The sequence below is a fragment of the Ceratotherium simum genome, chromosome 4 (assembly GCF_057802395.1).
Source record: "Ceratotherium simum simum isolate JZ-2026a chromosome 4, ASM5780239v1, whole genome shotgun sequence".
Taxonomy (NCBI): Eukaryota; Metazoa; Chordata; class Mammalia; order Perissodactyla; family Rhinocerotidae; genus Ceratotherium; species Ceratotherium simum.
The window spans coordinates 40,647,894-40,675,879 of record NC_141903.1 but is presented as its reverse complement, the minus strand read 5'-3'; the positions used below and the strand labels follow the sequence as shown (position 1 = coordinate 40,675,879).

The following is a 27,986-nucleotide window of genomic DNA, read 5'->3' as shown; positions in this document are numbered from 1 at the left end:
AGCTATTACCCGATTTTAATGCTTTACAAGTAGTTTACGTGCTGGAAAGCACTACAGAGAAGTGTGAGCCAGTTGAAAATTAAGGAAAAGAAACAATGTTCTGCTTATATGTTGTAAACCACAGTAAATCTGTATATGTACACAGGCACACAAGACTGAAATTTAGATCTATGCAGGCAATCTGTGAATTCATCCCTCTTTGGCACTCAAAGATACTGGGTCAACTAAGCCAATGGTGCAGAAGATTTTTTTCATATATTTTAGGAAATGTCCATGCCCCAATTTTTAAAAATATAATTCCATTCCATTCTAAAAATTCACTGAGATATAGATAAACTGGAATCTATCAATTTAATCAGTTACCCAAAAGTATAATTAACAGCTGTCATTGAAATAGGTGTGGGGTTAAGAATCTCTTTAAAAATATAAAAGTGGGCTGAGACCTTATATTTTTAGTTTTGGACTTAAGATTTTAAGATTTTCAAAACACCTTTTGAACAGTGCCTGATTTATATGGAATCCAATCTTAACATGTATACAACAGTGCTAACAACTACATTTTCACATCGTTCAGTGGGTGGTACAAAAGTAACCTATGTCCCCCATACTTCCATTTACCCACAAAATACTCCACAGGTGCAACACTTGCACAGGCACATATAGAGTAGGTACGTTGTCCCCACGTGTTTCTACTATTTCTTATTGTTCTCTTAATTTGTTTCGCTTGAAGGGGAGCAGTGACTCAGTGTATGTGCTCTGAAGAGCTCTCAGAGCTGGACAGTACCCCAATGGCTGGGGAACTCTGCAGGCCCATCTCCCTGGAGCTGGGAAGAAAGCCAATTGCTAAGTGCAGCTTCATTTCTAGAGGTTTGGGCCATGAGAATCTCACATCATTGGGAAAATATCCACAGTTTAGCTGTGGTTCACAAAGTGACTGTTACTTTGATCCCAGTGTCAGAACTAGAATGAAAATTCTGAAGTGAGATATTTTGTACCAGAAAGCACTTTTTCCCTCTAGAGAAACCAGTAAGCTTTTTCCTTTATACCAATTTCTGACACAAACAATTAACTTCTCAAGTATCACAATAGCTACTAGGAAACACTTGAAGAAAGGCATGTCCCTATAGGTACTGAAGACAGACAACATCAACAAGAGGCAGTTGCTTTTAATAAGGCTTAATTCTATTTAGCCAGTGAGTACTTTAGAACATATCTGGCAGAATAAACCAACAGGCTAAAATGTCATTTCCTACTTTCCCCATGGTGCTACTGATATTTCTAAGCAAGGAAGAAGCTCTTTTATTTTTGTTTAGAAGGAAGCTGAAAGTGAAATAGAATAGCCAAATTACTAAAACCAAATGTCATGTTAAGAAATGAACCTTGCTGGTTTAGCTAACGGGTATTCCTTCCAGTTATATTCCTCAATCCTTATCTGACTCATATGTTACATTATTGATGACAGAAAGGACTACAGTAACTCCGATTTGGACAATAGCTAGAGAAAACACTCATTTTGACATTAAAATTATTTTTTTATAGAACTAGAGCAATCTATTCTCAATGGAATTGGCTAAATATACTATAAAATCTTGGCTTATAACCAAGAGAGAAATCTTAAGCTTGAGAGTCTTTAAAATATATATTTGGCACTTATCTTTTATCTTAGTTTAGTAATTGTGAGAATCTCAGACATATGGAAAAAAAGAACTCAATTTCTTAGGAAATTAAAATGCTTTAAAAAGCTAACTAAAATTTTAGTAGTAAGTCTTTCAATGAGGCTTGGGGACACTATCACATGGCAAGCATTATGTCTAAAAACAAAAGCCTCTGTGCTGTCAAGTAAGAGCTAGCTGAGAGCAACTAAGAAAAAAGACAATTAAATACAGGCATTCCACTTGCTTTCTACCAAGAAATAAAACATGCCAAAGAATGCAAAGGAGCTATAGGATAGAAGCAAAATTCCCTATCTCAATGACAACTGAAGCAGAACAGGCTTTCTTTTTCCTAAAATATGCAGGCCTCTGCAATGAAACTGCGGAAAGTGCACAAAATCCTACTTGTCGCTTGCCCCAGGGAGTACCATGAAGTATAGAGATGGAGAGTACCTCTAAATGTGGGGAGACTGGTGCCTGGCACTGCTTCTGGTAAAGAGGCACAGATTACCAAACCAGGCACCAATAAGATTGGAACTCCAGAATTAGACAACAGGAATGGAGCCTAATCAAACCAAAAATCAACCTTGGGTTGTACCAGAGGACACACTTTTCTTCAGAAGGTTGATCCCACAGGGACTAGGACATGGACCCCATCAGCACTGGTAATGGTAGTGTCACTGATAAAAACACACATGATTCAGAGATAAATGTGGTATAAGGTGCAACCAAACACAACCTGTCTCCTGGTAAATGCAAAAGCCCCTAGGGACTTAAACATTACCCTAAATATTCTGAAGCAATCTCTTTTCCCAACAACCACCTCATATGTATAATATTAAATACTCAAAATTTCAGAGCATACTAGCTAGACACATGAAAATGAAACATTTGCCCCACAAGGATGCCAAACATAGCGTTTGTTTTATTGCATGACGTTTGCATAAGAAAAAATATTATTGAAAACTGTAAGGCATCATGCAATCATCAATAAGCTAATCATTAACTGTACACATAAGATAGGTGGACATATAATCTAAAATTTAAAAACTAGTTCCAAAAAAGTACATAAAAAATTTAATATGATGAGCTTTTAAATATGGTTTATATTTGTAGTTTCATGTTGTTAAAAAGTGCTTCAAATGTACTGCTGGAAAGTTGCTCTTTATAAATGGTGCTGGAGGTAATGTCAGATTATAAACTGTAAAAACTAATTATTTTTACGGAATTAGAAAGCTAACATTGTGATATTCAAACTTACTTGAATCAGTTTTCAATTCTCACTCAAATGAAGTTGATATAATATTAATAATCTAAAAAACATCTGTTTTCTAGCCAACAAAAAAGTCTATTGAATTCAAGTTATGCATATTGAGTGATCGAATCTCTGAGTAGGTCTGAATGGTGAGACCTGGAACGGACGCAGGTGGGTGTTAATCAATGTACTGTGCCATCCAGCGGAAGCCATCTCCATAACCTTGTCTTTTGAGCACACTGCACATGAAAACTTCTAAAGGTCGGGCATTCAGTTCTTTCAGAGAAACATTGCCCTAGGAGAGAAGACAGACATTATGCTGGATGACCCCTTTATGAAATAAAGCCTCCACTCCCTATTAGAATTGCAGCTTATACATCTTAGAACAAAAGGTCACCGTGACAAAGCCATGGCTGTTTGGCATCCAAGTCCCCTAAACACCCAGGAAGCCTCCTTCTCTCACTCAACTTTAGGACAAGATGCCCACTTAGTGAGAAAGAGGTGAGCCTGTGAGGCACACAGAATGAAAATAATCTTTGACTTAGAAAAAATCCAAGTTACCCAAACTGGTTTCACTAATATTAAAGACAAACATTCTCTGAGTAGGTTTATGACTAAACAAGGCATGTCCTAAAATTAATGTGGAGTTGACTTATAAAAAGAAGACACAGGGCCAGCCTGGTGGCACAGTGGTTAAGTTTGCACTCTCTGCTTTGGTGGCCCAGGGTTCGCAGGTTTGGATCCCAGGCATGGACCTACGCACCACTTATCAAGCCATGCTGTGGCAGGCATCCCACACACAAAGTAGAGGAAGATGGGCACAGGTGTTAGCCCCGGGGCCAGTCTTCCTCAGCAAAAAGGGGATTGGTAATGGATGTTAGCTCAAGGCTAATCTTCACCAAAAAAAAAAAAAAAAGAAGAAGAAGACACAAAAAACAGACCAAAGTCTACATTGTCTAACATAAGAGTCTCCTTCCATAGGCTGCAATATTTCTCTACTCTGAAAGAGTATATGTAAACCAAAGAAATTTTGTTTGTAAACTCTGGGATTTTTCAATACTAAGGTTCCTCCCTCAAACAAATCCCAGTAAAAATGAATGCAAAAATAATGTGTCTTTTTTTTTTTTTTTTTTTAAGATTTTATTTATTTTATTTTCCCCCCCAAAGCCCCAGTGGACAGTTGTGTGTCACAGCTGCACATCCTTCTAGTTGCTGTATGTGGGACTCGGCCTCAGGGTGAACGGAGAAGTGGTGCCTCGATGCGCACCCGGGATCCGAACCCGGGCCACCAGCATTGCAGCGCGCGCACTTAACCACCAAGCCACAGGGCCGGCCCAAAAATAATGTGTCTTAAAGCTTATTATAAAGTATATGCTTAGCGGGCCAGCCCGGTGGTGTAGTGGTTAAGTTCGCGCACTTCACTGCGGCAGCCCAGGGTTCACAGGTTCGGACCCTGGGCACAGACCTACACATTGCTTGTCAAGCCATGCTGTGGCGGCGTCCCACATACAAAATAGAGGAAGACTGGCACAGATGTTAGCTCAGGGATCATCTTCCTCAAGCAAAAAGAGGAAGATTGGCAACAGATGTTAGCTCAGGGCCAATCTTCCTCACCAAAGCAAACAAACAAACAAAAAATGGGGTTACTAATTCTAATAAAAGACAAATGATTTAAAAATATATGTATAAAGTATATGTTCAGAAAAACCCAAAACACTCCTATGCCCAAGTTTACATTTTATTTTTTTCTCTGGTGAACTCAGGGCCTAAAAACTGAACTGGGGCCTAAATACACCACTGGTATGCTTAAACATTCGAGTATATTATTTGGTGGCTAATTCTGAATATTTATGATAAATAAAACTTTGAAAGCTTTCATGTAGTTTCCCACAAGCATGAGCTTTGACATTTTTGTTATCACCAAGAAAATGTCTCATTTAGTGGTAGAAAGAAACAAATGAGGAAATTAAAAAAAGACTCAAATGGGGGCCGGCCCGGCCCAGTGGCACAAGCGGTTAAGTGCGCGTGGTCCGCTGCAGCGGCCCAGGGTTCGCAGGTTCGGATCCTGGGCACGCACCGACGCATCGCTTGTTAAGCCACGCAGTGGCAGCGTCCCATGTAAAGCAGAGGAAGATGGGCACAGATGTTAGCCCAGGGCCAGTCTGCCTCAGCAAAAAAGAGGAGGATTGGCATCAGATGTTAGCTCAGGGCTGGTCTTCCTCACTGAAAAAAAAAAAAAGAAGAAGAAAAAAAAGACTTAAATGTATAAATGACAGTTTTGTTTTGTTTTGTTTTTCTGTGAGGAAGATCGGCCCTGAGCTAACATCTGCCAATCCTCCTCTTTTTGCTTCAGAAGACTGGCCCTGGGCTAACATCTGTGCCCATCTTCCTCCACTTTATATGGGACGACGCCACAGCATGGTCTGAAAAGCAGTGCATCGGTGCACGCCCGGGATCCAAACCGGCGAACCCTGGGCTGCCGCAGCGGAGTGCACACACTTAACTGCTTGCACCACCGGGCCAGCCCCTAAATGACAGTTTTTAAGAAAAAAAATAACAATGGGCTTGTGTTGTTGGACAACAGTAATTTAAAAAGACATTTGGTAAAAAAAAAAAGAAAAAACAAACAAAAATAAAAAGACATTCGGTTGTACACCTGAAACTAATATAATGTCATATGTCAATTATACTTCAACAGAAAAAAAAAAGCAGCCAGACTGTACAAACTGGACTGATTAATAAGCATGATTACTGTTAGGGGTAGTGTTGGAATAAACTATTTCAGAACATAAAAATAAATAAATAAAATAAAAAGACATTTGTACTGTTGAATGAAATATTCACACTTGTCAAAAATAATTTTTACCTTTCCTGTTGTCTGACCATATAAACCAAACATCTCTCGTAACCTCTCTTCACTGATAGCGTCAGGTCTGTCGATCTTATTTCCAAGAATCAGTATAGGCACGTTAGCAATGGTTTCATCTGTCATTAGTGACTGAAAAAAACAAAACAAAACAAAAGACAAGATGTTGACATGAAACCATCTAAAGCGCTCATTTCAACAAGATACCAAATGGGTATCAAGGACTCTATCATATCATATCAGCTTTGCCAACTTTCTTTGGACAAACTTTTCCTACATTTTAAAGTGAGCTCAATGAAACCATAAGCTCAATTCTTCTGTCTCCCTAAGGCTCCTTCTGTAAATGCTCTCTCTGTGAATCAGTGAGGTATAGCGACTAGAACCAACACCTTAAAGGTGAGCAAGCTTAGTTTCATTTCTAGTTCTGCTGCTTTCAAGTTGTGAGATCTCGGACAAATAAGCCTCACTGAAGTTCAAAGAGAATCTGGAATAGTAGCACCTACCTTATGGAGTTGATTTGAGAGTTAAGTGAGGTAATATCCACACTGCCTGGCACAGAGTAGGAACTCAGGAATTCCCTGACCCTATTCCACGACCACAGAACCTACCTGCACTTTTCCACATGAACAAGTATTTGTTTGCCTGCTCTGGGCAGGGGCATGGTCAGGTCAACCTTCAGTCAAATCATGGACCTGCTTTCTCTGCGGCCCCAGATCTAGCACTGGCCTTGCCTGCTGGTCCTGAGCCCCTTTAGGAAGCACCGCACCTGGGAGAGGGTAGGGGAGGTAGCTGCACACGGCCCCGCTCACTCCTGGAAGTGGTGACAAAAAGATAGCACATTATACCATTTCCAGGTTTTGGCCAACTCCTAAAGAAACTGGCATCCTAGGATGACCAGGGACTCCAGACCAAGCCACTCCAGGAATGTAGCAAACATAAAATGTACTACAAGGGCACACTGCACAGAGTGAGCTCAAGTCTTCAGGAAGGAAGTCTGTGTTAGTACTTCCTCAACAGCCACAATTACTCTAAGCTACTCCCTCTGCATTTGAAGGAGAGTAATCACTGAGCTCCACAAATTGCCAGGGGTTACATCAGAGACTGCAGAAAAGCTGCTCTCTGATACCTAGATCTCCAACCTATTTCCTCAGGTTTACCAGAGTGATTCAACTATGTTTAGTTTTAATTATTTAACTTACATCAAGTTCTTCTTTTGATTCTAACAGCCTTTCATGGTCTGCACAATCCACCAGAAATACAATGCCATTGATAGCAGGAAGGTAGTTTTTCCACACTCTTCGAGCTAACAAAAACAATCAGGAGTTAGATTTTATTCGCCGGTCAAACCTAGCAGATGGTTTGATGGAAGAGTCCAACAAGACTAAGTGTAATTATTACTTAGCTGCTGCTTCTTCACTATATACTCAAGTTATACTCAACTTTGTAACCCAAAGTTGCCAAAAATCTTTCCAGAAGACCAAAAAAGAAATTTCAGGCTTTCCTTGATTATGGGCAAGTCAAATACTTTGCTCTGCCCCAATTTTCCCATAGAATTAGAATTAATATTTGCTACCAATGGACGATGAACGTTAAGTTCATTGGAGGATTGCTATTTTTTAAATGCAGTATTCATTTTTTGACATTTCTAGTTTATCAGTTTTTTGCCAGTGATAAATTTGGAGTCAGTGACAGAAGGAAATTAGTATCAGGTACAGACTTAAGTTAAAACAATAAAAGCAAATTGTTCTACTCATAACAGAAATTAACTAAAATCTAAGAAACCATTAAGGTAATTTTTTCCATGACACTCTTTTTTAGAGGAGAAAACAGTTTTTGGGGTACCCTAGGGGAAAATAACTTTTTTCTCTGACTTCAGTTTTATGATGTATCGTAAAAACAATATACAAATGAAGTCTCAGAGAAACTCCATTAGGTTCTAATTATCTCTAATCATTATATTCCAGAAATTACTTTATGTATGTTTCAAACAATTATTATATGGGTCAAATGTGCTTTCACTAGCCACAACCACTTAAAATCTTTCCAACTATTTGTCATATGAGGTTTTTAGAATGCTCATCAACTTTGTAATATTCATTATTTATGAATTACTATGGCTGGGTACTGCCAAGTCCTTTCAGGGATATAAAAAATGACCAGGATTTTAGTCCCAGGAAGTTTAGTAGAGGAGATAAGCCAGTCTTTCCAAACTTGTACACATGTACACAAATGCTCTAAGTGCTACGGAAGTATAGCTGTGAGCACTCCGAGTGAGGTATGGCTTCTCAGGGGAGGTAGCAGCACTTACACTGGGCCCTGAAGGTGGGATGGGTATGGGATGAGCAAAAGCACAGGGGTGAGAGGATACCAAGAGGGTCTGGTCTGGTTGGAGTAAAGAGAATGGGAAGGAGAGTAGTGGGAAATCAAAACTCGAAGAGTAAACTGGGATCAGATCACAGAGATCTCGAATGCCAGGTCAATGAGTTTGGCCTTTATTTTGTAGGTAATGAGTTAGCCACTGAAGGTTTTTTATACACAGCAATAACATATTCATAACATGATTATGACAATATGTGGAAGGCAGACTGGAGCAGAGAGAGAATGGAGACTAAATTTTACTCATATGCTTTACCACCAAAAGCAATTCAGACTTAAATTGACCAGGAATATCATGAAAATCACCTTTTGCTTTTATTTATTTATTTATTATTATTTTTGTGTGTGTGTGAGGAAGATCAGCCCTGAGGTAACATCTGATGCCAATCCTCCTCCTTTTAGCTGAGGAAGATTGGCCCTGGGCTAACATCCATGCCCATCTTTCTCTACTTTAGATGGGATGCCGCCACAGCATGGCTTGACAAGTGGTGCATCGGTGCGCGCCCGGGATCTGAACCGGCAAACCCTGGGCTGCCAAGGCAGAGCGCGTGTACTCAACCACTACACCACCAGGCCAGTCCCACCCTTTGCTTTTAAAGCATTTATAAGGGGGTAATAATTCCTAAATTCTAAGTCTGGCCTTCCTTGATAGAGTGAGATTTCACACACTGGAACATAATGTTCACATTTTTATCAAGTTAAAATAAAACAAAGCAGCTAAGAATAATAGAATCTTACCTTGAACATGTCCACCCAGATCAAAAGTTGTAAAGGTCATGCCAGCAATGGTTAGTTCTTCTGAAGCTAAATAATAATACAAAATATTTTTACAACATGAACATCAGAAATCCACTCACAGTATATATTGCTACTTAATGTTAGATTTACTTTAATCACAAAAAAATGTCAAATCAAATATTTAGGAAACGATAAAAGAAATCTTTGCTGTACTTAGATGTACTCCAATTCATGTTGACACTGTAAGACAAGCAATGGTAATACTCAATTCTAGTATTCATTACCCACCACAAATCCAACATTATTTTTCCTTCTCTATTTCTCCTGCTGAAAATGTAAATCTATTCGATTATTTGCTGTGAATTCAAGTGACTGTTCCAACCTAATAATTTTTCCTATAATTCATCTTAAATGATACAGGTGAAATTTCAGTTTTCTCTCACGGCTGTCATATTTCGCAGGTGTCAGTCTTTAATGACAAATACAATTATAATAAAAAATTTTGGCCATTATTTCTCCAGATATATTTTCTGCTCCCTCCCTTCCTCTTCTGGGACTTCAATTATACATTTGCCAGATTGTCTGATATTGTGGAACACATAACTGAGGTTCTGTTCATTTTTTTTTTCAGTCATTTTTCTCTCTGCCCTTCATTTTATACAGTTTCTATCGTGTTGACCTACGTTCACTGGTCTTTCCTGCTGCAGTACTGGCACTGTCTAATTTGCTGTTAATTTCAGACATGGTATTTTTCATTTCTAAAAGTTCCATTTGGTTCTGTCTTATATCTTTCATTTCTCTCCTCATTACGTTTACGTTTTCCTTAAATCCTTGAGCACATTCATAATAGCTGCTTTAACATCCTTATCTGCTAATTTTACCATCTTTGTCACTTCTGGGTCTGTTTCCACTGATCGATTTTTCTCCTGGTTATGAATCACACTTTCCTGCTTCTTTGCACAGCTAGTAATTTTTGATTGGATGCTAGATTTTGTTGTACTCTTTTGAAGAAAGTTGGACCTTGTTTTGGCAGGCAGTTAAATTGCTTGCAGATCAGTTTTTAAATTTTGTTAGGACAGATCTAAAGTAGCCTTTACTTTGGGGCTACTTTAGCACCATTACTAAGGTATGATCCTTTTGGAGTCTCTACTGAATGCCCTGTGTCTTCAACCACAATGTCTGTCCATTCTGGCTAGTGGGAACATGAATGATTCCCAGTCCCATGTGAGCTCTGGGAAGTATCTTGCTGTCAGTTCCACCACAACTGTTCTTTCTCCAGAAATTGTTCTTTGACTGGCCATGTGGTATTTTACCCTAAAATCAGTTTCTTTAAATATTTTAGTTACAAGTTCTGAATAGTGAAGACATAGTGGATGCTGCAGGCACTCAGTACTGGCTCCCACCCCTTCCCCTCACCCCACCCCCCAGGCCTAGCTTCCTCGCTCAAGATACAAATTGGGCACTCTGCACTAAATAAAGGGCTGCCGGTGTCAAGTGTCAGCAGCCTCAGGCCTGGATGCAGTTGGATACAAAGCGATGAAGTCCAGTAGCTTTCGTGACAAGATGTGCACATTCAACCATCCTCCAAGGAATTCCAATGATTGCATCCAGACCCAAAAGGCAGTACCTCAGAGGTGACATCGGCCGTTTCCCCACTTTGTAATTTTTGATTGGATGCTAGATTTTGTTGTACTCTTTTGAAGAAAGTTGGACCTTGTTTTGGCAGGCAGTTAAATTGCTTGCAGATCAGTTTTTAAATTTTGTTAGGACAGATCTAAAGTAGCCTTTACTTTGGGGCTACTTTAGCACCATTACTAAGGTATGATCCTTTTGGAGTCTCTACTGAATGCCCTGTGTCTTCAACCACAATGTCTGTCCATTCTGGCTAGTGGGAACATGAATGATTCCCAGTCCCATGTGAGCTCTGGGAAGTATCTTGCTGTCAGTTCCACCACAACTGTTCTTTCTCCAGAAATTGTTCTTTGACTGGCCATGTGGTATTTTACCCTATGAGTGCACAGATTGGTATTCAGTCATGAAAATTTCTGAAGTTCTTTCTCTGAAGAGCTCCTTCCTCTCTGGTACTCTGGTCAGCAAATTCTAGTCACCTCAGACTTCCCAAATTCTGGTCTTTGTCTCTTCAGCTCAGAAAGCTACTGGGCTATGTTTGGGTTTCCTCTCCCTGTACTATGATCTAAAATTATCTCCCGTGATAAAGCTTAAATAAAGAAGGGTTTATTTTCCTTCTCTCAGGAATCATAGTCCTATGTTAGCTATTGGCCAATATCTGACAACAGTTGTAGTATATATTTGTCCAGTTTTCTAGTCGTTTACAGTGCGATGGTAATTCCAGACTCTGTTACTCCCTCATGGCCAAAAGCATAAGTCCCCTGCAACTACAATGAAAAGCTCACTATAATTGTTAACTATTCAGTATAACTGCTGAGGCCCCAGAGTAGTTCATCTTGTTAAAGAATTCTAGATGTAGACTGCCAACTGAATGAATAATTAATACAATTTGTGTTCAAAGTGTGTTCCTTTCCATAAGGAAAAGATAATGCTTGGATGTAGCTGGCAAATGACCTCGACAGTTACAATCCCCAGTACACTCTTGCTTTATAAAAGAAGTTTCAATTTGATTAAGATTAAGAACACTGTTAACACGTCAGGAAGTTCTGTCTTGCCCCTTCCCAGTCAATCCCCACTACCATTCCCAGAAGCAACCACTGAGCTGAATTCTATTACCACAGATTAGTTTTGCCTATTGTAGAATTTCATATAAATAGTATCATACAATATGTAATTTTCTTGTGACCAGCTTCTTCCATGCAGTATAATATGCATCAGCATGTATCAGTAGTTTATTCCTCTTTCTTGTTGAGTAGAATTCCATTGTTTACCCATTCTTTTTTGATGGACATCTAGGCTGTTTCCAGTTTTTGGCTATTACAAATAAAGCTGGTATAAACGTTCTTGTACAAGGATTTTAGTGAACATGTTTTCCTTTCTCCTAGAGAAATATCTAGTAGTGGAACTGCCAGACAATAGGGTAGATATATGTTACCTTTTTCAGGTATGCTTTTGATTAATTGAAAAATATAAGTTGTAATGAATGTGACCTGCAGGAAGATTAAGACAGCATCTATTCTGTGCCACTGCTTTTACTCCTAGTACTTAGAACAATGTCTGACATAAAATAGGTGCTCAATAAGTATTTGTTGAATAAATAAAAGAGCAACATCAAAAAATTAAAAAATGACTTACACCTAATATAAGACCACTCTGTAGTCTCTTCCAATTCTGCTGTTTTTGCAGACAATTTTATATACTCAATTTCACCATGATCATTTTTTCTTTAATAGTATTTTTCTTGTATCAGAATCTTATCTGCCAAGCCCCACTCTCTTCTCCTAATATAAAAAAAGATTTATCAATTTTATTAAATCTTCCTTTTCCAATTTCACTAACAGTTTTACAGATAAAATGGTACTTTGTTTTGTTCCTTCCTTGTACTTTGAATATTTACTGAACTAAATAACTATCATATTATCTACTTTTTGGTCCAGTTCTCAATTTTATACTCATTATTAAGGCCACCCTCATTATTTCATAATTAATCAGTGTATTAACTTGTCTTTAAACTCTGTGTCTACTTGATTGTCTTTTCAACAGTAAAAGTAAGGTCACAGATATTTATAAACTTTTTAATTCCTCTAGCTAGAGAAGGGAGTGCTAACTGATAAGAATATATAAGTATTTTTTTTTAACAGTTTCATTTGTTTATTTATTTATTTTGTGAGGAAAGTCAGCCCTGAGCTAACATCCATGCTAATCCTCCTCTCTTTCTTTTGCTGAGGAAGACCGGCTCTGAGCTAACATCTATTGCCAATCCTCCTCCCTTTCTTTTTTTTCCCTAATGTCCCAGTAGATAGTTGTATGTCATAGCTTCTAGTTGCTGTAAGTGGGACACGGCCTCAGCATGGCCAGAGAAGCGGTGCATCAGTATGCGCCTGGGATCCGAACCCGCTAAGCCACAGGGCCGGCCCCAGAATATATAAGTATTATTTCAAGATCTAAATGTACTCCCTGGGAGCTGGGTCACCTATTATTTACCATATTATTTTAACAACAGGTCAAATCACTTGATCATAATTTATCCACCAAAAAACAAAAAACTCTTGGTTAGTGCCTATGAATGGGTATCAGTTGATAAAGTAATACACTGTATGGGGGAATATACTTACTGGGATGTAATGTTGGGACATGTTGTCCAAGTCTGTCATCTTTTAGCATGTGTAGCAATGTTGTTTTTCCCGCATTATCCAATCCAAGAAATACCAATTTACCGGTTTTCTTATATAATCCTGCAGAGTAAGAGCTGTCATTACTCAAAGTGTTATCTGGCACAGATTATCCAAAAAAAAGACTTTAAATAAAAGTATAGTATAATATTCACAATTTATTTAGATACTTTTCCTAATTATTCTAGATTTCTGATAAAGAAACACCTATTAGTTTTTTGAACTGTTAATATTTTATAAATTGGCCTGAATAAGCTTGGATTTCTAGCCTATTTTTAGTTTTGAAGAGCCATTTTAAATATATTATGACTTGAGAATTCAAATCATTATAAAAGTAAACTTTAGCCCAATCAATAGAATGTTTGTTACCTAAACTTATCTACAATGCCAAAACGCTGATTCTGAGGCCCGCCTGGTGGTGTAGCAGTTAAGCTGGCATGTTCCACTTTGGCAGCCTGGGACTCACCAGTTCGGATCCTAGGTGCAGACCTACCCACCGCTCATCAAGCCAGGCTGAGGTGGCGTCCCACATAGAAGAACTAGAAGGACCTACAACTAGGATATACAACTATGTACCAGGGCTTTGGGGAGAAAAAAGAAGAAAAAGAGGAAGACTGGCAATAGATGTTAGCTCAGGGCTAATCGTCGTAAAAAAAAAAAAAAAAAAATGCTGATTCCCTTGACAACTTAGGGGTCAATAGCTGTGGCCCCTGCTAGAGAAACACTCATAAAATACTTGATATTTATGAAGCTAGACCAAAAGAAAAATTAAAGAGATTTTTCATGGATGAAAATAAATTAAATATTTTTGACAAAAACTACAAGGGGTTTTTAAGCAAAAATGTTTAGTTCATTGTCAAATTTTCCTGAGAATAAGGTTAAACTATCCACAGGATTGCATAAAACTAAGCAACAACAAAAAAAAACAAGCACAGAATTTTATATGTTTCAACCAAGCCCTGATAAAGTGAAAATAGATGGAAAAGGACAGCATTGACTAATTTATAGGAGACTGGCATTTAACTGCAAAATTCCATATTGCGTTTTATTTATTTTTTAAAGACTTTAGAGTAGTTTTAGGTTTACAACAAAATTGAGAGAAAAGTAGAGAGATTTCCCATATAACCCCTGTCCCCACACATATATCACCTACCCCACTATCAACATCACTCACCAAAATGGTACATTTTTAACCAAGGATGAACCTACATTGACACATCATAATCACCCAAAGTTTACCTTACGGTTCACTCTCAGTGTTGTACATTCTATGTTTGAGCAAAAGTATAATGACATACATCCATCATTATAATATCATACAGAGTATTTTCATTGCCCTAAAAATCCTCCATGCTCTGCCTATTCATTCCATTCTAGCCCCACTCTCCAGCAACCACTGATCTTTTTATTGTCTCCATATTTTTGTCTTTTCTAGAATGTCATATATTTGGAATCACACAGTATTAGCCTTTTCAGATTGGCTTCTTTCACTTAGTAATATGCATTTAAGATTCCTCCATGTCTTTTCACGGCTTGATAGCTCTTTTTTTTTTTTTTTTTTTTTTAGTGCTGAATAATATTTCATTGTCTAGATGTACCATAGTGTATTTCTCCATTCACCTACTGAAGGACATCTTGGTTGCTTGCAAGTTTTGGTAGTTATAAAGCTGCTATAAACATCTGTGTGCAGGTTTCTGTGTGGATATAAGTTTTCAACTCTTTTGGGTAAATACCAAGGAGCACGATTGCTCATTTGTATGGTAAGAGTATGTTTAGTTTTGTAAGAAATCATCAAACTGTCTTCCAAAGTGGTTGTACCATTCTGCGCTCCCACCAGCAATGAATGCGAGTTCCTGTTCCTCCACGTCCTCAACAGCATTTGGAGCTGTCAGTGTCCGGATTTTGAACATTCTAATAGCTGTGTAGTGGTACTGAACTTTATTTTTCATGTGTCTAATTGTCTAACCCCCACAGAATTACATGATAACAGGGGACACAGTAGCAGTTCAAAAAATACTTAATCAATAAATGAACTTTTAAAGACATTAGGCAATTACAAATTCAGGCCATCCATTTTCTTTTTTTTTTTTTTCAATAATTTTATTTATTTATTTATTTTTTCCCCCAAAGCCCAAGTAGATAGTTGTATGTCATAGCTGCACATCCTTCTAGTTGCTGTATGTGGGACGCGGCCTCGGCATGGCCGGAGAAGCGGTGCGTCGGTGCGCGCCCGGGATCCGAACCCCGGCCGCCAGCAGCAGAGGGTGCGCACTTAACCGCTAAGCCACGGGGCCGGCCCATGGCCACCCATTTTCTAATAAGTTCATGACAAAATAATACCTAGTTGTTTATCCATATTTAGGTTTAAGAAGTAAATTATTTGAAGTTCTAATCTTTTGATCACCTACTGACCAACAGTTCTGATCCTAAGGGGAAGATTGCCCATATTTACTTGAGCTAGGGTACTACATTTCTCCTTTAATTATGAATTCCAACTAATAATTTCTTTAAATATTTCTATTTCTTAAAAGGTTTCTACAGGGGCCGGCCCCATGACATAGCGGTTAAGTGCGCGCACTCCACTGCTGGCGGCATGGGTTCAGATCCTCGGCACGCACCGATGCACCGCTTGTCAGGCCATGCTGTGGCGGGACCATATAAAGTGGAGGAAGATGGGGACAGATGTTAGCTCAGGGCCAGTCTTCCTCAGCAAAAAAAGGAAGACTGGCATGGATGTTAGCTTAGGGCTGATCTTCCTCACACACACACAAAAAAAAAGGTTTCTACATAGATTGTTTCTAAACAACGCCGCCATTCTTACCATACCAACTTTTAAGTAGTAAAAGTGCACTGGATAAGATTCCAAAAGGGAACACCTAGAACACAAACTTTAATCTTTAAAATGCGTTGGACTAAATTCTTATTTTGTGGTAGGCACTGTTAAGCACCTATATACATTATTTCATTTAATCCTCAAAGTAACTCTTTGAAGTAGGCATTATTATCCTCTTTTTTACAGAGGGAAATGAAGGCTCAGAGTTAACTTACTCAAATGCTAAAGTCAGATCTGAGATTTGAACACATAGCTTTGATTTGTTTCCATTTCTCTACATTGCCTCCTATTGTTTGCCCATTAACCTCCTTGTGCTGATTATGATGCAATCTATTTTGCCTTTTCAATATAATTCAGCCTAGATCCACCGTTCTATAAACTGAAATATAGATATAGAATGAGTTACAACCCAAAATCCCAGTATAATAAAGTTACAACCCCTATTTCTGACCCAGTTGTTGCAAATATGTGTTAAAATATTTCAGTGTGATAAAAAGATTTAAGAATTCTCTTGGAGGTAGTATAGAGAGATCTGACATTTGACCTGTAGTAGAGTGACAGTATGAAATAATGTGAGAAATTTTTTTTTTAAGATTTTTTTTTTGTGTGAGGAAGATTAGCCCTGAGCTAACATCCAAAGCCAATCCTCTTTTTTTTTTTTTTTTTTTCTGAGGAAGGTTGGCCCTGAGCTAACATCCATGCCCATCTTCCTCCACTTTATATGGGACGCCACCACAGCATGGCTTGATAAGCGGTGCATCGGTGCACACCTGGGATCCGAACCTGCGAACCCCGGGCCGCAGAAGCAGAGCACACACACACAACCGCTTGTGCCACCGGGCAGGCCTCTGAGAAATTTTGTTTTAAAAAAAGTCAAAAAAAACACAAAAAACACTTGGTTTTTAAAAATTTGCAAATATTGAGATTCAACTAAGAAAAATACAGTGACAAAATTCAATCTTACGTTTTTATTCTTTGAATATATAGTGGCCAAACAAAATTTATTTTTTCTAAACAAAATTTATTTCCTTGGTTAAGATTATGTTTGTGGAGGAAGAAATAGCTATAGGAGATTCCATTCCATACGTATGGTTGTAGCCAGTTTGGAACTATGTTGACCACTCTGTAATTACATGAAATGCTTCTCTTTCCATCAGTTCACAAGATGATGATTACATGGAGACTAAATTTAGGGCAAGATTTGAAAACAGGAGACCAGAAATATTTTCATTAGTTATTATAATAATAAAGTTTTGTGTGTCGCAACATAAAAGTTAATCAAAAGCTTGTTTCACTGAAAAATGTGGCAAGTCAAAGGTGTCAATAAAAGAATAAGAAGTTAAGATTTTTCCTATCTTTAAAATCTATAAGGAGAGGAAAACACTAGTCAGAATTGCTGGGTAAACAAATCTCATTTAGCAGATTATAAACTGCCATTTATGATATATAAGGCACTTTATGGAACATGCATTTTTATAATAACAAAAATAATACATTGGATTCCTGTTGGGATTAAATGAGATAAAGCATGTAAAGTACTTAGGTAAACCAGCTAATAAATGGTAGCTATTCCTACCAACAACTTTACGAGGGAGGAATTATTATTGTTATTTCGCAGATAAGGAAACTATAGCTGAGGAGGAGAAAGTAATTTGCCCAAGATTACATAGTTTATAAGGGATACAATGAGTAATTGAATATGATTGTATGATATCAAAGCCCACGTTCTCAGTAACCACTGGGTTATATATAATGAGGCTCTAGACAAATAAGTACTTTTATATAAACAGGATTAAATGGGATAACCATAGAGAACAAAAAGCCAACATTACCTAAAAACTGTAGCACACTGCTGAAACCACTGTAAATCCAGTCAAATATGAAGGACATATCCAAATCTTATAGGGTCTGGAAAAAAAGCATTTTGAATTTAGTAGTCAACATTAAACACCGACAACGTTAAACACCAAGTCTGAGTAAGGCCTACAACAACCTTACTACAAAGAATTAAACACTTTTATCCATGCTGGTTTAACCTGATCTATAAAAAACAAAATGCCATTAAAATACCACGTAGAAACCATCTTTTGCCCATCAAAGTAGCAAACATGGAAAAGAATTATAACAGCCAGGACGAGAAAAGATGTTTAGGTAAAAGAGGCATTATTAGTGGCAGAATAAATTGGTACAAATCTTTTTTAAAACCAATTTGGCAATAATATATCTGTTGATACCATTTGACCCAAGAATTCTACTTTTAGAAATTGTCCTAAATATAGAAAAACTTTACGTATAAAGATGTGCATCAGGACCAGCTCTGGTGGTCTAGTGGGTAAGTCTCGTATGCTCCGCTTTGGCGGCCCAGGTTCGGTTTCCAGGTGCAGACCTATACCGCTCTGTTAGCAGCCATGCTGTACTGGCAGCCCATATACCATAAAATAGAGGAAGATTGGCAGAGATGTTAGCTCAGGGCGAATCTTCCTCAGCAGAAAAAAAAAAAAAATTGGAAATAATTTATGTTTAACAATAACATAAATAAATTATTGTATATATGGCCTATGGAATATTTACCAAAACCTTGGAGGCGGGGAGAAAGAGCAGGGAGAAGAGAAAGAGGAGGAGAAGAAGAAAGAAAGTTTATGATAATGAAACAAGTTTCCAAGTCTGATTATACCTATGTGGAGTAGAAACCCTTTTTCTATTTCTTTTGGTCGTTTGTAGCAGTTGGTATCAGGTGGTAAATTTCTGGGTTGTTACCTTGTGCATTTTTCAAATTTCAATTATGTTACTGAATACTAAAAAAATTTTCTTAAATCCTAGTAGAAAATACAGAGTATAGTTCAATTCAGGATCTACTTGACATGTGCTTGATAAACTAATAGGGCCAATATGGAAAATAAGAGGAAAAAAAAAGCATCTTGAGAAAAGAAAGAACACGTATATGAGAACATACTTTAAGATCACAAAAGTTCATTTTCTAGAGATGAACAAAAGAACTCAGGCACAAAACTTGGCCCAAATCCAAAAAGTTTGAAGGGTTCTGCTACCTCTGACATTCCTTAGGCAAGGTATGACACACAACACTGCTTTCTTTAACCACCTCACTACAGTGGGCTGCCAAGCTTGACACAGATGGGTCCACCAAACTCAGAATTCCTAGAGGATAAGGTGTTAAGAGACCATATCCCCTTGAGAGTGAGAGAGAGAGAGAAAGGAGACAGCCTACCTCTAGTTGCACGAGCATAGCAGCACTTACTAGGAGATTCCCTGGGTCCTGGCAATAGCTTCTCCTCTCTTCTATCCCCTTACTTGAACTAGCATGAGCAGAATTTTGCTCTTGCAACTAGTCCATTCCTGCTTAAGACAGAGTGACTGGCAAATTATGAACAGTTTCACGTGTCAGTATCACAAGAATGAGAACTACAATAGCAACATATACATATACAAGAATCTAATATCTTAGAAGTTCTTATTTTACTCAAGTTAAAAATTACACCTTCTACTATTATCATTCTGGGTCACGTAGAAATTGAAACTTATAATCATAGAAAACATATCCAACTGGCTTGTCTTTCCCGAAGATTTTTAAGTAGATGTTTTTCAAAAGGAATCATAATAATTTTCACTGTAGAGAATCAAATAAAGCAGTGGTATGTTATTTTATTCAACTCAATACATGTTTACTGAGCTCATATTATGCTCAAGGTCCTGAGCTAGACACCATGGGGAATACAAATATTGATGGTAAACATGGCTCTTTCTCTCAAAAAGGTTATAGTCTTGAGTGATACGTTAGCTACACAAATGCGATTTACCTGAAAAATGTCAAAACTGAGTAGGATATTATCCAGGATGGTAATGACTTACCCTTTAGAAATTGTCCTAAATTTCCTAAATGCCCTAAATTTCAAGACTTTTGATACAAACACAAAGAAAAAAAACAGCCATATTGTAAATCATAAGCTACTACGGAATTAATGATCATAAGAGCATAAACAGAATAACAGAAATAAACAACGCAACAGGAAGAGGTATGGTATGCTCACAAATGCACTTTACATTATGTATAAAAAAAAAAAAAAGAAAAAGAAAACCAGTCCTGTTTGTCTCTACATCCAAAGTTCTATTTCCATAGTTCTACAGAGGCAACAAGGTGCAGCTAAGGAAAGGTTTCTTGGATGATGTCTAGCCTGAATCTTAAAGATCAAGTAAATGTTTGCCAAAAGGCTGTGAAGATTATACTATGCGCAGAGGTGAAAACTGAATGGGTACAACATAAAGTCAGGTATTATGAGATGATATGATTGGGGTTAGGGGACTGCAAACTGAGTAAAAATCAACAGGTGCTAATTAGTGGGGCAGGAGCCAGAGCAATCAACAAATCTGAGACTAAATTTAGGCATTTGGTCTTCATGCTTGCTACTTATATTATATGGACATTAAGAAACAATATTGATGGGGGCTGGCCCCATGGCATAGCAGTTAAGTACATGCACTCCGCTGCTGGCGTCCCGGGGTTCAGATCCCGGGCACGCACCAACGTACCGCTTGTCAGGCCATGCTGTGGCGGCGTCCCATATAAAGTAGAGGAAAGTCGGCACAGATGTTAGCTCAGGGCCAGTCTTCCCCAGAAAAAAGAGGAGGATTGGCGTGGATGTCAGCTCAGGGCTGATCCTCCTCACAAAAAAAAAAAAAAGTGGAGGAAGAGAGGCACAGATGTTAGCCCAGGGCCAGTCTTCCTCAGCAAAAAGGGGAGGATTGGCATGGATGTTAGCTCAGGGCTGATCTTCCTCACACACACAAAAAAAGAAACAATATTGAATCAGTTTTTCAATTTAATAAAACAAAGCAAAACAAACAAAAATAGCAGCTATCATTTATTAAACCCCTATGAGCATTATGGTCTAGAGATTAAGAGCAGGAGCTCTGAAGTCAGGACTTTACCACTTACTAACTACCTTAGGCAAGTTACTTCACTTTCCTCATCTGTAAAACGGGCATAATAGTAGCTATCTGAGATGTTTGTTGTGAAGATTAAATAAATTGCTACACACAAAACACTTAGTATCTGGCTAGTTAGCAGTCAATGTTAACTGGTACTATTATTATTATTACCAACTAACTATTATTAGTTGGTATTATCATTTCTTCACAGAACTAGGCACTTTACATATATCACCACTAAACATCCCAGCACTCTTTCAAAGTAAATATATTATTGTTCCCATTTTACAGAAGACACTGAAGTTATAATAACTAAAACTCAACTATTAGTGACTGGCACATCTAAGTTTCCAACCTGGGTCTTTCTGACTTCCATGTCCATGTCCTTTCCCTTACCTTGCAGTGCCTCTCTAAACCTTTATAACAAATAGTTTTAAAGGCTTTAATTTGTTTAAACAATTATGTACCAGCTCACGACTCTGACATGTAATTCTCTCCTCTCCTTCACACCCCATGTCCAGCGATTCCCCAATTCTATCAATTTCTGCGGTGAAGTCTCAAGCTTTCATTGATTCCCACAGGACCCACCTACTCAGGAACTTTCCGTCACCTTTTTAAACTACCATCTTAATCTCAAAATTTGTTTCGACCCACCTGTACACGACCTCCAGAGCGGCTTCATCAAAACGTCATCTTGGATTTGACTTGCTGCATAGTCAGGGTGACTGTAACTCCCAGTTTGCTGGGGACAGTCTCAGCAAAGTTATCTCAGTGTAATTCTTAGTATGCAGTGCTTCCCTTCACTCTCAAAGGGTCCTGAGTTAGGTGTTAAGTTATATGGCCACCATATACATGTGGATGGAGAGCCACAGGAGGTTTTGGAGAAATGATTCAATCAAACTCCTAGCCTAGTATTCCAGAACTTCTACTATCTACCTCTTAGCTACCTTCCCAAGCTTAATACATATTACTTCTCTACTTGTAGCATTCCCCAGGTGGAATTAAATCACTTACCATTCACTGCTGGTGACCTGTACTTTACCACCTTAAAACCTCTGCCCATTCTCCTTCTCAACATCAGAATGTTCTCTCACTGTCTCTGCCTAAAGTCCTCCTGCTTCAAGCACCAGCCAAATCCTATGGAAGAAATGAGTTCTCACTTGAGACGATCTTTAAAGAACAGACAGGGAAGAAAGAACCAACAGCACCTAGGAAAGACAGAACTAGAAGAGATGGTGGCATGAGTGGAAAGGAAAGAAGTTAGCCCCATGAAATACAGCTGCAGAGATGTCACAGCTGGCTTTGGTGACAAGGAGACAATTGCTGAGAGCATGAGAAGCCTGCAGTGGAGCAGTAGTACAGGAGAGCCAGTACTTGAAGCACAGCAGAGCCTATGTCCATGATTCATTATCTGTGTGACCTTGAACGAGTTACAGGTTTCTTCTGCAAAATCTCTCTGGGTGTTGTAAAGATCAAATGAGATAAAATGTACAAAGTAAGTACTTAATACCTGGTTGCAGTTATTATTGAGGAGTGAATGGGATAGGAGGTTAATAGGTAGAGGCAGTGAGGAGAGATTCCTCCTTCAAAGAATATGAAATGGAATGAGGGAAACGAGATTTTCTTCTTAAGGAAGGGTGAGGCTTGAGTATGTTGATAAACTGAAGGGAAGGAGCTAGTGGAAAGGGAGAAGTTAAAGATGAGAGAGAAAGAGAAAGAAGGAATTAACCAAAAGGAACAAAGCCTCAAGATGAGCCTGGGCTGAGAGTACATCTCTTCCTTTAAGATTAGGAGGAAGGAGGGCCAGGAAACGTATAGCAGAGGTAGAAGGAATCTGACTCCAAAAGTGAAGAAGGGGTGTAGAGAAATTCTGAGGAGCAGAGTAAGGATTAGAATAGCTACTGTGGGGAAAAGATCAAGTTAAAAGATTACTAAAAAGAGCCAAGTGCTCAGCTGGGGTTGAAAAACATTCACAGTAATGCCAGTGTGCACTGATTTCCAATCTCCTCCCTCTCCCCCCCACCCCCCCATGCTCACCCCCCAGCAATGCTCAGCTTTAGAGAACACGGAGTGCATGAGGATTACAGACTTCCAGAATAGGAACTGAAAAAAGACAAAAGGAACAGGAATTTCAGAGTACTAGTGAGAGGCTTAAGTGATCTGATCAGAAGTTCAGGCTGAGCAGATAAAGGTATAAAGGCAGGTAGTGTATGGGAATGGGGTGGGGATCAAAGGCAGGCTTCTCACAGAATAGAACTGGGAGAACAGGGAAAAAGTCTTTAGTTGAAAAGCAGGTGTAGATGTAGTAAAAGGGTGAGAGAGGTGAAAGGTGGGCAAATGACAGGCAAATTGCCTAGGGGAATTGCCTAGAATGGAGGGCATTGCTATAGAAAGTAAGCCTGTGAATCAAGTGGCAAAGTCCTCACCGAAGATGACTGTTGGCAGGTGATGGAGGGTGGCATTGAGTAAGCCTTAAAGGAAAAAAGATTTTTTACATAAGATTTGCTGTTTTACCAATTTGCTGTTGTCAAATTTGTCCCAAGAGAAATAATCTAATAACATATACAGGGAAACTCTGCTTTAGAAGATAATGAGATATTTATACTTCTATAAAGTCGTGGTTTCTAAGAACCTTAAAACAAGCTAGGAGTCATTAGTCATTTTAAAGTAGAGGTGTGGGCCGGCCCCGTGGCTTAGCAGTTAAGTGCTCGCGCTCCGCTACTGGCGGCCCGGGGTTCGGATTCCGGGCACACACCGATGCACTGCTTCTCCGGCCATGCTGAGGCCACGTCCCACATACAGCAACTACAAGGATGTGCAGCTATGACATACAACTATCTACTGGGGCTTTGGGGGAAAAATAAATAAATTAAAAAAAAAAAATAAAGTAGAGGTAAAAATGCCCAAGTAAGAATAAAAAATACTTAGCCACAAACAGATACCTGAGCCCTGAGAGCAGGTTACACAACACCATGAACACACTATTAAGACATGTGAAGAGCAAAGGTCAAGAACAAGGAAACATATACACATCAGCAGATTTATTTATTGCATGAACACCAAACAGGAAAAGTCCCCATGGAGATTAGAAAAGTGATCTACTCAAGTAACACGAAAATCAGTGCAAAGGGTGTAATGGAACAGAACCTCTCATATTACAAATAACTTCTTAAAGCCTTGTCCATTAAACTTATAAGGATGAGTCCATTTATATGAAATGTCCAGAACAGGCAAATCCTTAGAATAAGTAGATTAGTGGTTGTCAGACAGAGAGGGGAAGGGGAAACGAGGAGTAACTGCTAATGGGTACTGGGTTTCTTTTTCAGGTGATGAAAATGTTCTGGAATTAGGCAATGGTGATGGTTGCACAACATTGTGAATATACTAAAAATACCGAATTGTACACTTTACAAGCATAAATTTTATGGTACGTGAAGTCTCTCTCAATAAAGCTATTATAAAAAAATTAAATTTTAAAAACTTACATGGCCTTTTAAAGATTTTATTTATTCAGTTTTTTCCCCCCAAAGCCCCAGTAGATAGTTGTATGTCATAGGTTCACATCCTTCTAGTTGCTGTACGTGGGACTCGGCCTCACGTTGGACGGAGAAGTGGTGCCTCGGGGCGCTCCCGGGATCCGAACCCGGGCCGCCAGCATCAGAGCGCGCGCACTTAACCGCTAAGCCACGGAGCCGGCCCTACATGGCCTTTTAATATTTACAACTAATTTATATAAGTAATTAAACAGAGCCATTTGGGTATGAACTTTTAAAAAATACACATAAGGAAAAAAACATGCAGAAGATGACAAGATACAAATATTCCAAAAAGTAGAGCTGGGAGAAAATAAAAGCTATAACAGCCTAAAGCGATAAATACAACATCAGAGTAGGACTATAGAATCAATACATTAATAACTTTGGGAAGCAAAGGATGGTAGAGCTATGGTGAAATGGAGCTCTTGTGTTTTTTTAGAATAAAAAAAATCTGGATTTAATATACATCTTTTGAAATACTATTATTTCATTCTGTGAAAGCCAAGCATTCTGAGACCATTTTCTCCTAAATATAAGAATACCATCCGCCTTACAGAGTTTTAAGAATGATTAAATATGATAATGTACCTGAAAACACTTTGAATACTACACAATATAAAGTGATATTGACACATTCAGACTAAATTAATTGAAATTCAACACACAAAACTTTAAATGCCGATTTTCAAATTTAATTCAATATTAACAACTTTTAATATGAAAAAGTTTTTAATGATATTCTGATTTTACTTTAAATATTAACAGCACTGTCACTGACTGTCACCAGAAAAGGCACTAGAATAGTTTCCTTCAACTCCAGGTAAAGAAATTTCACTATAAGAGATTAATCATAATTTTCTACCCAATTGTGTCAGGTTTATGATTAAAACGTATACAAATTCCCTAAGATCAGTATACTATTTGTAAGCTAATTTACGAGTTATGCACACCTCTCTCTCAAATTCAAATAGTACTAAAAATATAAAGAAGGCCAAACTCTGCTTGATCAGAATTAATTTCAGCAAGGGCCTGTGCATTACTAAGGATGGACAGTAACAATGTTGAATATCTCAAGACAATGCTGCTTTATAAATATTGTCCCCCCAAATTGTTAGATTTTTCTTTCTATAGCCTTTAAAGTTTTGAAACAGTGATGCAAATAAAAAACTCAAGAAAACGTTTTCAGAATGAATGTACAGCAAATCATAATAACGGATCTAGACCTTTTGGTTCATGTAATCCACAAAAATATATACTCAAGTTTCCTTTACAGAAAAGTGACAACGAAAGAAGGTGAAATCTGTGACAAATATAAACAGGATTTTTTTTTAAGAGTGAGAAAAGGGGAAAAAAACCCTCTATATTACGAAAAAGTTGTTTGTGACTGTGAGTACTGAACTTGCCTATACGGAATTAAGAAAATGAAAATCGACATAAGCAATGACAAATTCAATCCTTAAAATACTTTTAATTGAAGTTCTCCTAAAAATGATATACAAGGAAGAGAAACTTTTCAACACTGTGATTTTAAAATTATTTGCTTAGTAATGTTTTGCAGAGAAATAATTTAAATGAGTTTCAGCCAGGGGCTGGCCCCGTGGCATAGTGGTTAAGTGCGTGTGCTCTGCTCATGGCGGCTGGGGTTCAGATCCTGGGTGCCCACGGATGCACCGCTTGTCAGGCCATGCTGTGGCAGCGTCCCATATAAAGTGGAGGAAGATCGCAGGGATGTTAGCTCAGGGCCAGTCTTCCTCAGCAAAAAGAGGAGGATTGGCATGGATGTTAGCTCAGGGCTGATCTTCCTCACAAAAATAAATAAATAAAACAAACAAATAAATAAAATAAATGAGTTTCAGCCAAGTGTACTTAAAAAAGAGGGTGGAGAAATAATGAATCATTACTATGATATTCTGATTTATAAGCTTCAAATGATGTAGCAGTGATTTTCATTTCTGATAGCCTAATCTTTTGTCTCAATTCTTGCTTGAAGTGCAAGGAAATGAAGGTTAAAATGTACACTTTTGGGGCCAGCCCCGTGGCTTAGCGGTTAAGTGCGTGCGCCCCGCTGCTGGTGGCCCGGGGTTCTGATCCTGGGCGCACACCGACACACCGCTTCTCTGGCCATGCTGAGGCCGCGTCCCACATACAGCGACTAGAAGGCTGTGCAACTATGACATACAACTATCTACTGGGGCTTCGGGGGAAAAAATAAATAAATAAAAATTTTTTTTTAAATGTACATTTTTTAAACTGCTAACCTACAGAATTACTGACGCTTTTCTTTTCTAACATTTCTAAAATAAAGGCAACACCTTTCTTTTCTGCAAACTCAAAAAATGCCAATGAACTGTAACCTTCATTTTTTTTAAAGTTCAAAATATTTTGTTAAGGAACCCAAATCCACCAAAACAATATTAGATATACACATTGCTTTGATATATTAGCACCACTAATTATTGGCAAATTGTAAATCTTCCTTTATTCATCTGCGAAACAGAGGTGATACTACTACCTTTCTTAGTGGGTTGTTGCGCGAATAGCTAGGGTCGTACACACAGTAGACGGCAAACGTTTCTTTTTCTTTTGTTGCTTGAATGCGACTTACTCTTAACTGACACTTTCACACTGAACATAGGACATTCTTCACAGTAAGACGCGTAGTAATACAGAGCTTGATATAAGAACACGCAAATAATATTAGGTTTAATTTTTCAAGTTAAAAGGATTTCTTCACCTCCTTTTGCCCAATGTACCAAATACCTTAAATTCCTGACGAATTTGGTTCTTTTGGCCAAGGATGTCAGTTTTAGCTGTCGTCGAAACAAATTTCTATCTTGTTGTAAAATCTTGGAATAATTTATAAATCATTACAGTTTTCCCCCAAGAGTGTATTTTTTCCCCACTCAACTGGGACTTGGGCTATGGCAAAACGTTAACTAGCACAGGCAAGGAAGCTCAGTTTGCCCCCACACTAACTGGAAGAGCTTAAAACACGCCGCGCCACAGCCTCTTGAGCTGTCAATGACCCCCGCCGCCTTCTCGCCAGGCGAGGAAACTGAGGCCGAGGGCAAGAAAGGTCTTGCCTGCAGTGTAGAGTCATCGTGTTCTTTCTGGAACAACCCACCGTGTGACAGCAGCGGTGTCCTGCCGGGAGCACCATCAGAGCGGCCCCCGGGAGCAGGAAAGGAAATCGTCCTCCCTCGCGCCGCCTGAATCCGGGGCGGAAAACAGGCGCCCCTTCCTCTGGCCCGGCTACAGGCGGGGTCCCCGAGTGGGCACGGGTCCGAAAAGTGCCCTTTCCCCGGAGTCCACAGCTGTTGCCCGCCGGTTCTCCCGGGAGGAGAAGCCGCCACTCACCTGCGACTGGAGAAAACTCAATTCCTTGCTTGCCGTCGGCCCTGCACCTTCCGACACCAAACTGCAAACCGCGATGGCTGCCGCGGCACTAACTCGCATCAGCTTCTTCCGGGCCGGCGGGTGCTTTA

General features: G+C 38.7%; 1 protein-coding gene across 3 annotated transcripts; it reads right to left on the bottom strand.

Moving 5' to 3' along the window:
• Positions 1–27,986, bottom strand: SAR1B (secretion associated Ras related GTPase 1B). Of its 3 annotated transcripts, XM_087429779.1 has the most exons (8): positions 27,859–27,949; positions 21,980–22,102; positions 17,854–17,929; positions 13,132–13,251; positions 8,888–8,953; positions 6,973–7,076; positions 5,774–5,905; positions 1–3,202 (listed from the first exon to the last, which is right to left on the bottom strand). In XM_087429779.1, the coding sequence occupies exons 3-8, from the start codon at positions 17,909–17,911 to the stop codon at positions 3,086–3,088; spliced, it is 597 nt and encodes a 198-aa protein (XP_087285905.1). In that variant the 5' UTR covers positions 17,912–17,929; positions 21,980–22,102; positions 27,859–27,949; the 3' UTR covers positions 1–3,085. The 3 variants fall into 3 exon arrangements, with proteins under 3 accessions (XP_087285905.1, XP_004420246.1, XP_014651486.1); XM_004420189.3 differs by lacking the exon at positions 21,980–22,102 and having other exon boundaries at positions 27,859–27,986; XM_014796000.2 differs by lacking the exons at positions 21,980–22,102; positions 27,859–27,949 and adding an exon at positions 27,626–27,786.

What these genes read in the sequence shown, in the direction of transcription:
- SAR1B (XM_004420189.3), bottom strand. Translation starts at nt 17,911, where the DNA reads ATGTCCTTCATATTTGACTGGATTTACAGTGGTTTCAGCAGTGTGCTA. An exon ending in CAGTGTGCTACAGTTTTTAG is followed by an intron (nt 13,252 to 17,853) that starts GTAATGTTGGCT and finishes CTTACTCTGCAG; the next exon opens with GATTATATAAGAAAACCGGT. An exon ending in ATGGTCAGACAACAGGAAAG is followed by an intron (nt 3,203 to 5,773) that starts GTAAAAATTATT and finishes CTTCTCTCCTAG; the next exon opens with GGCAATGTTTCTCTGAAAGA.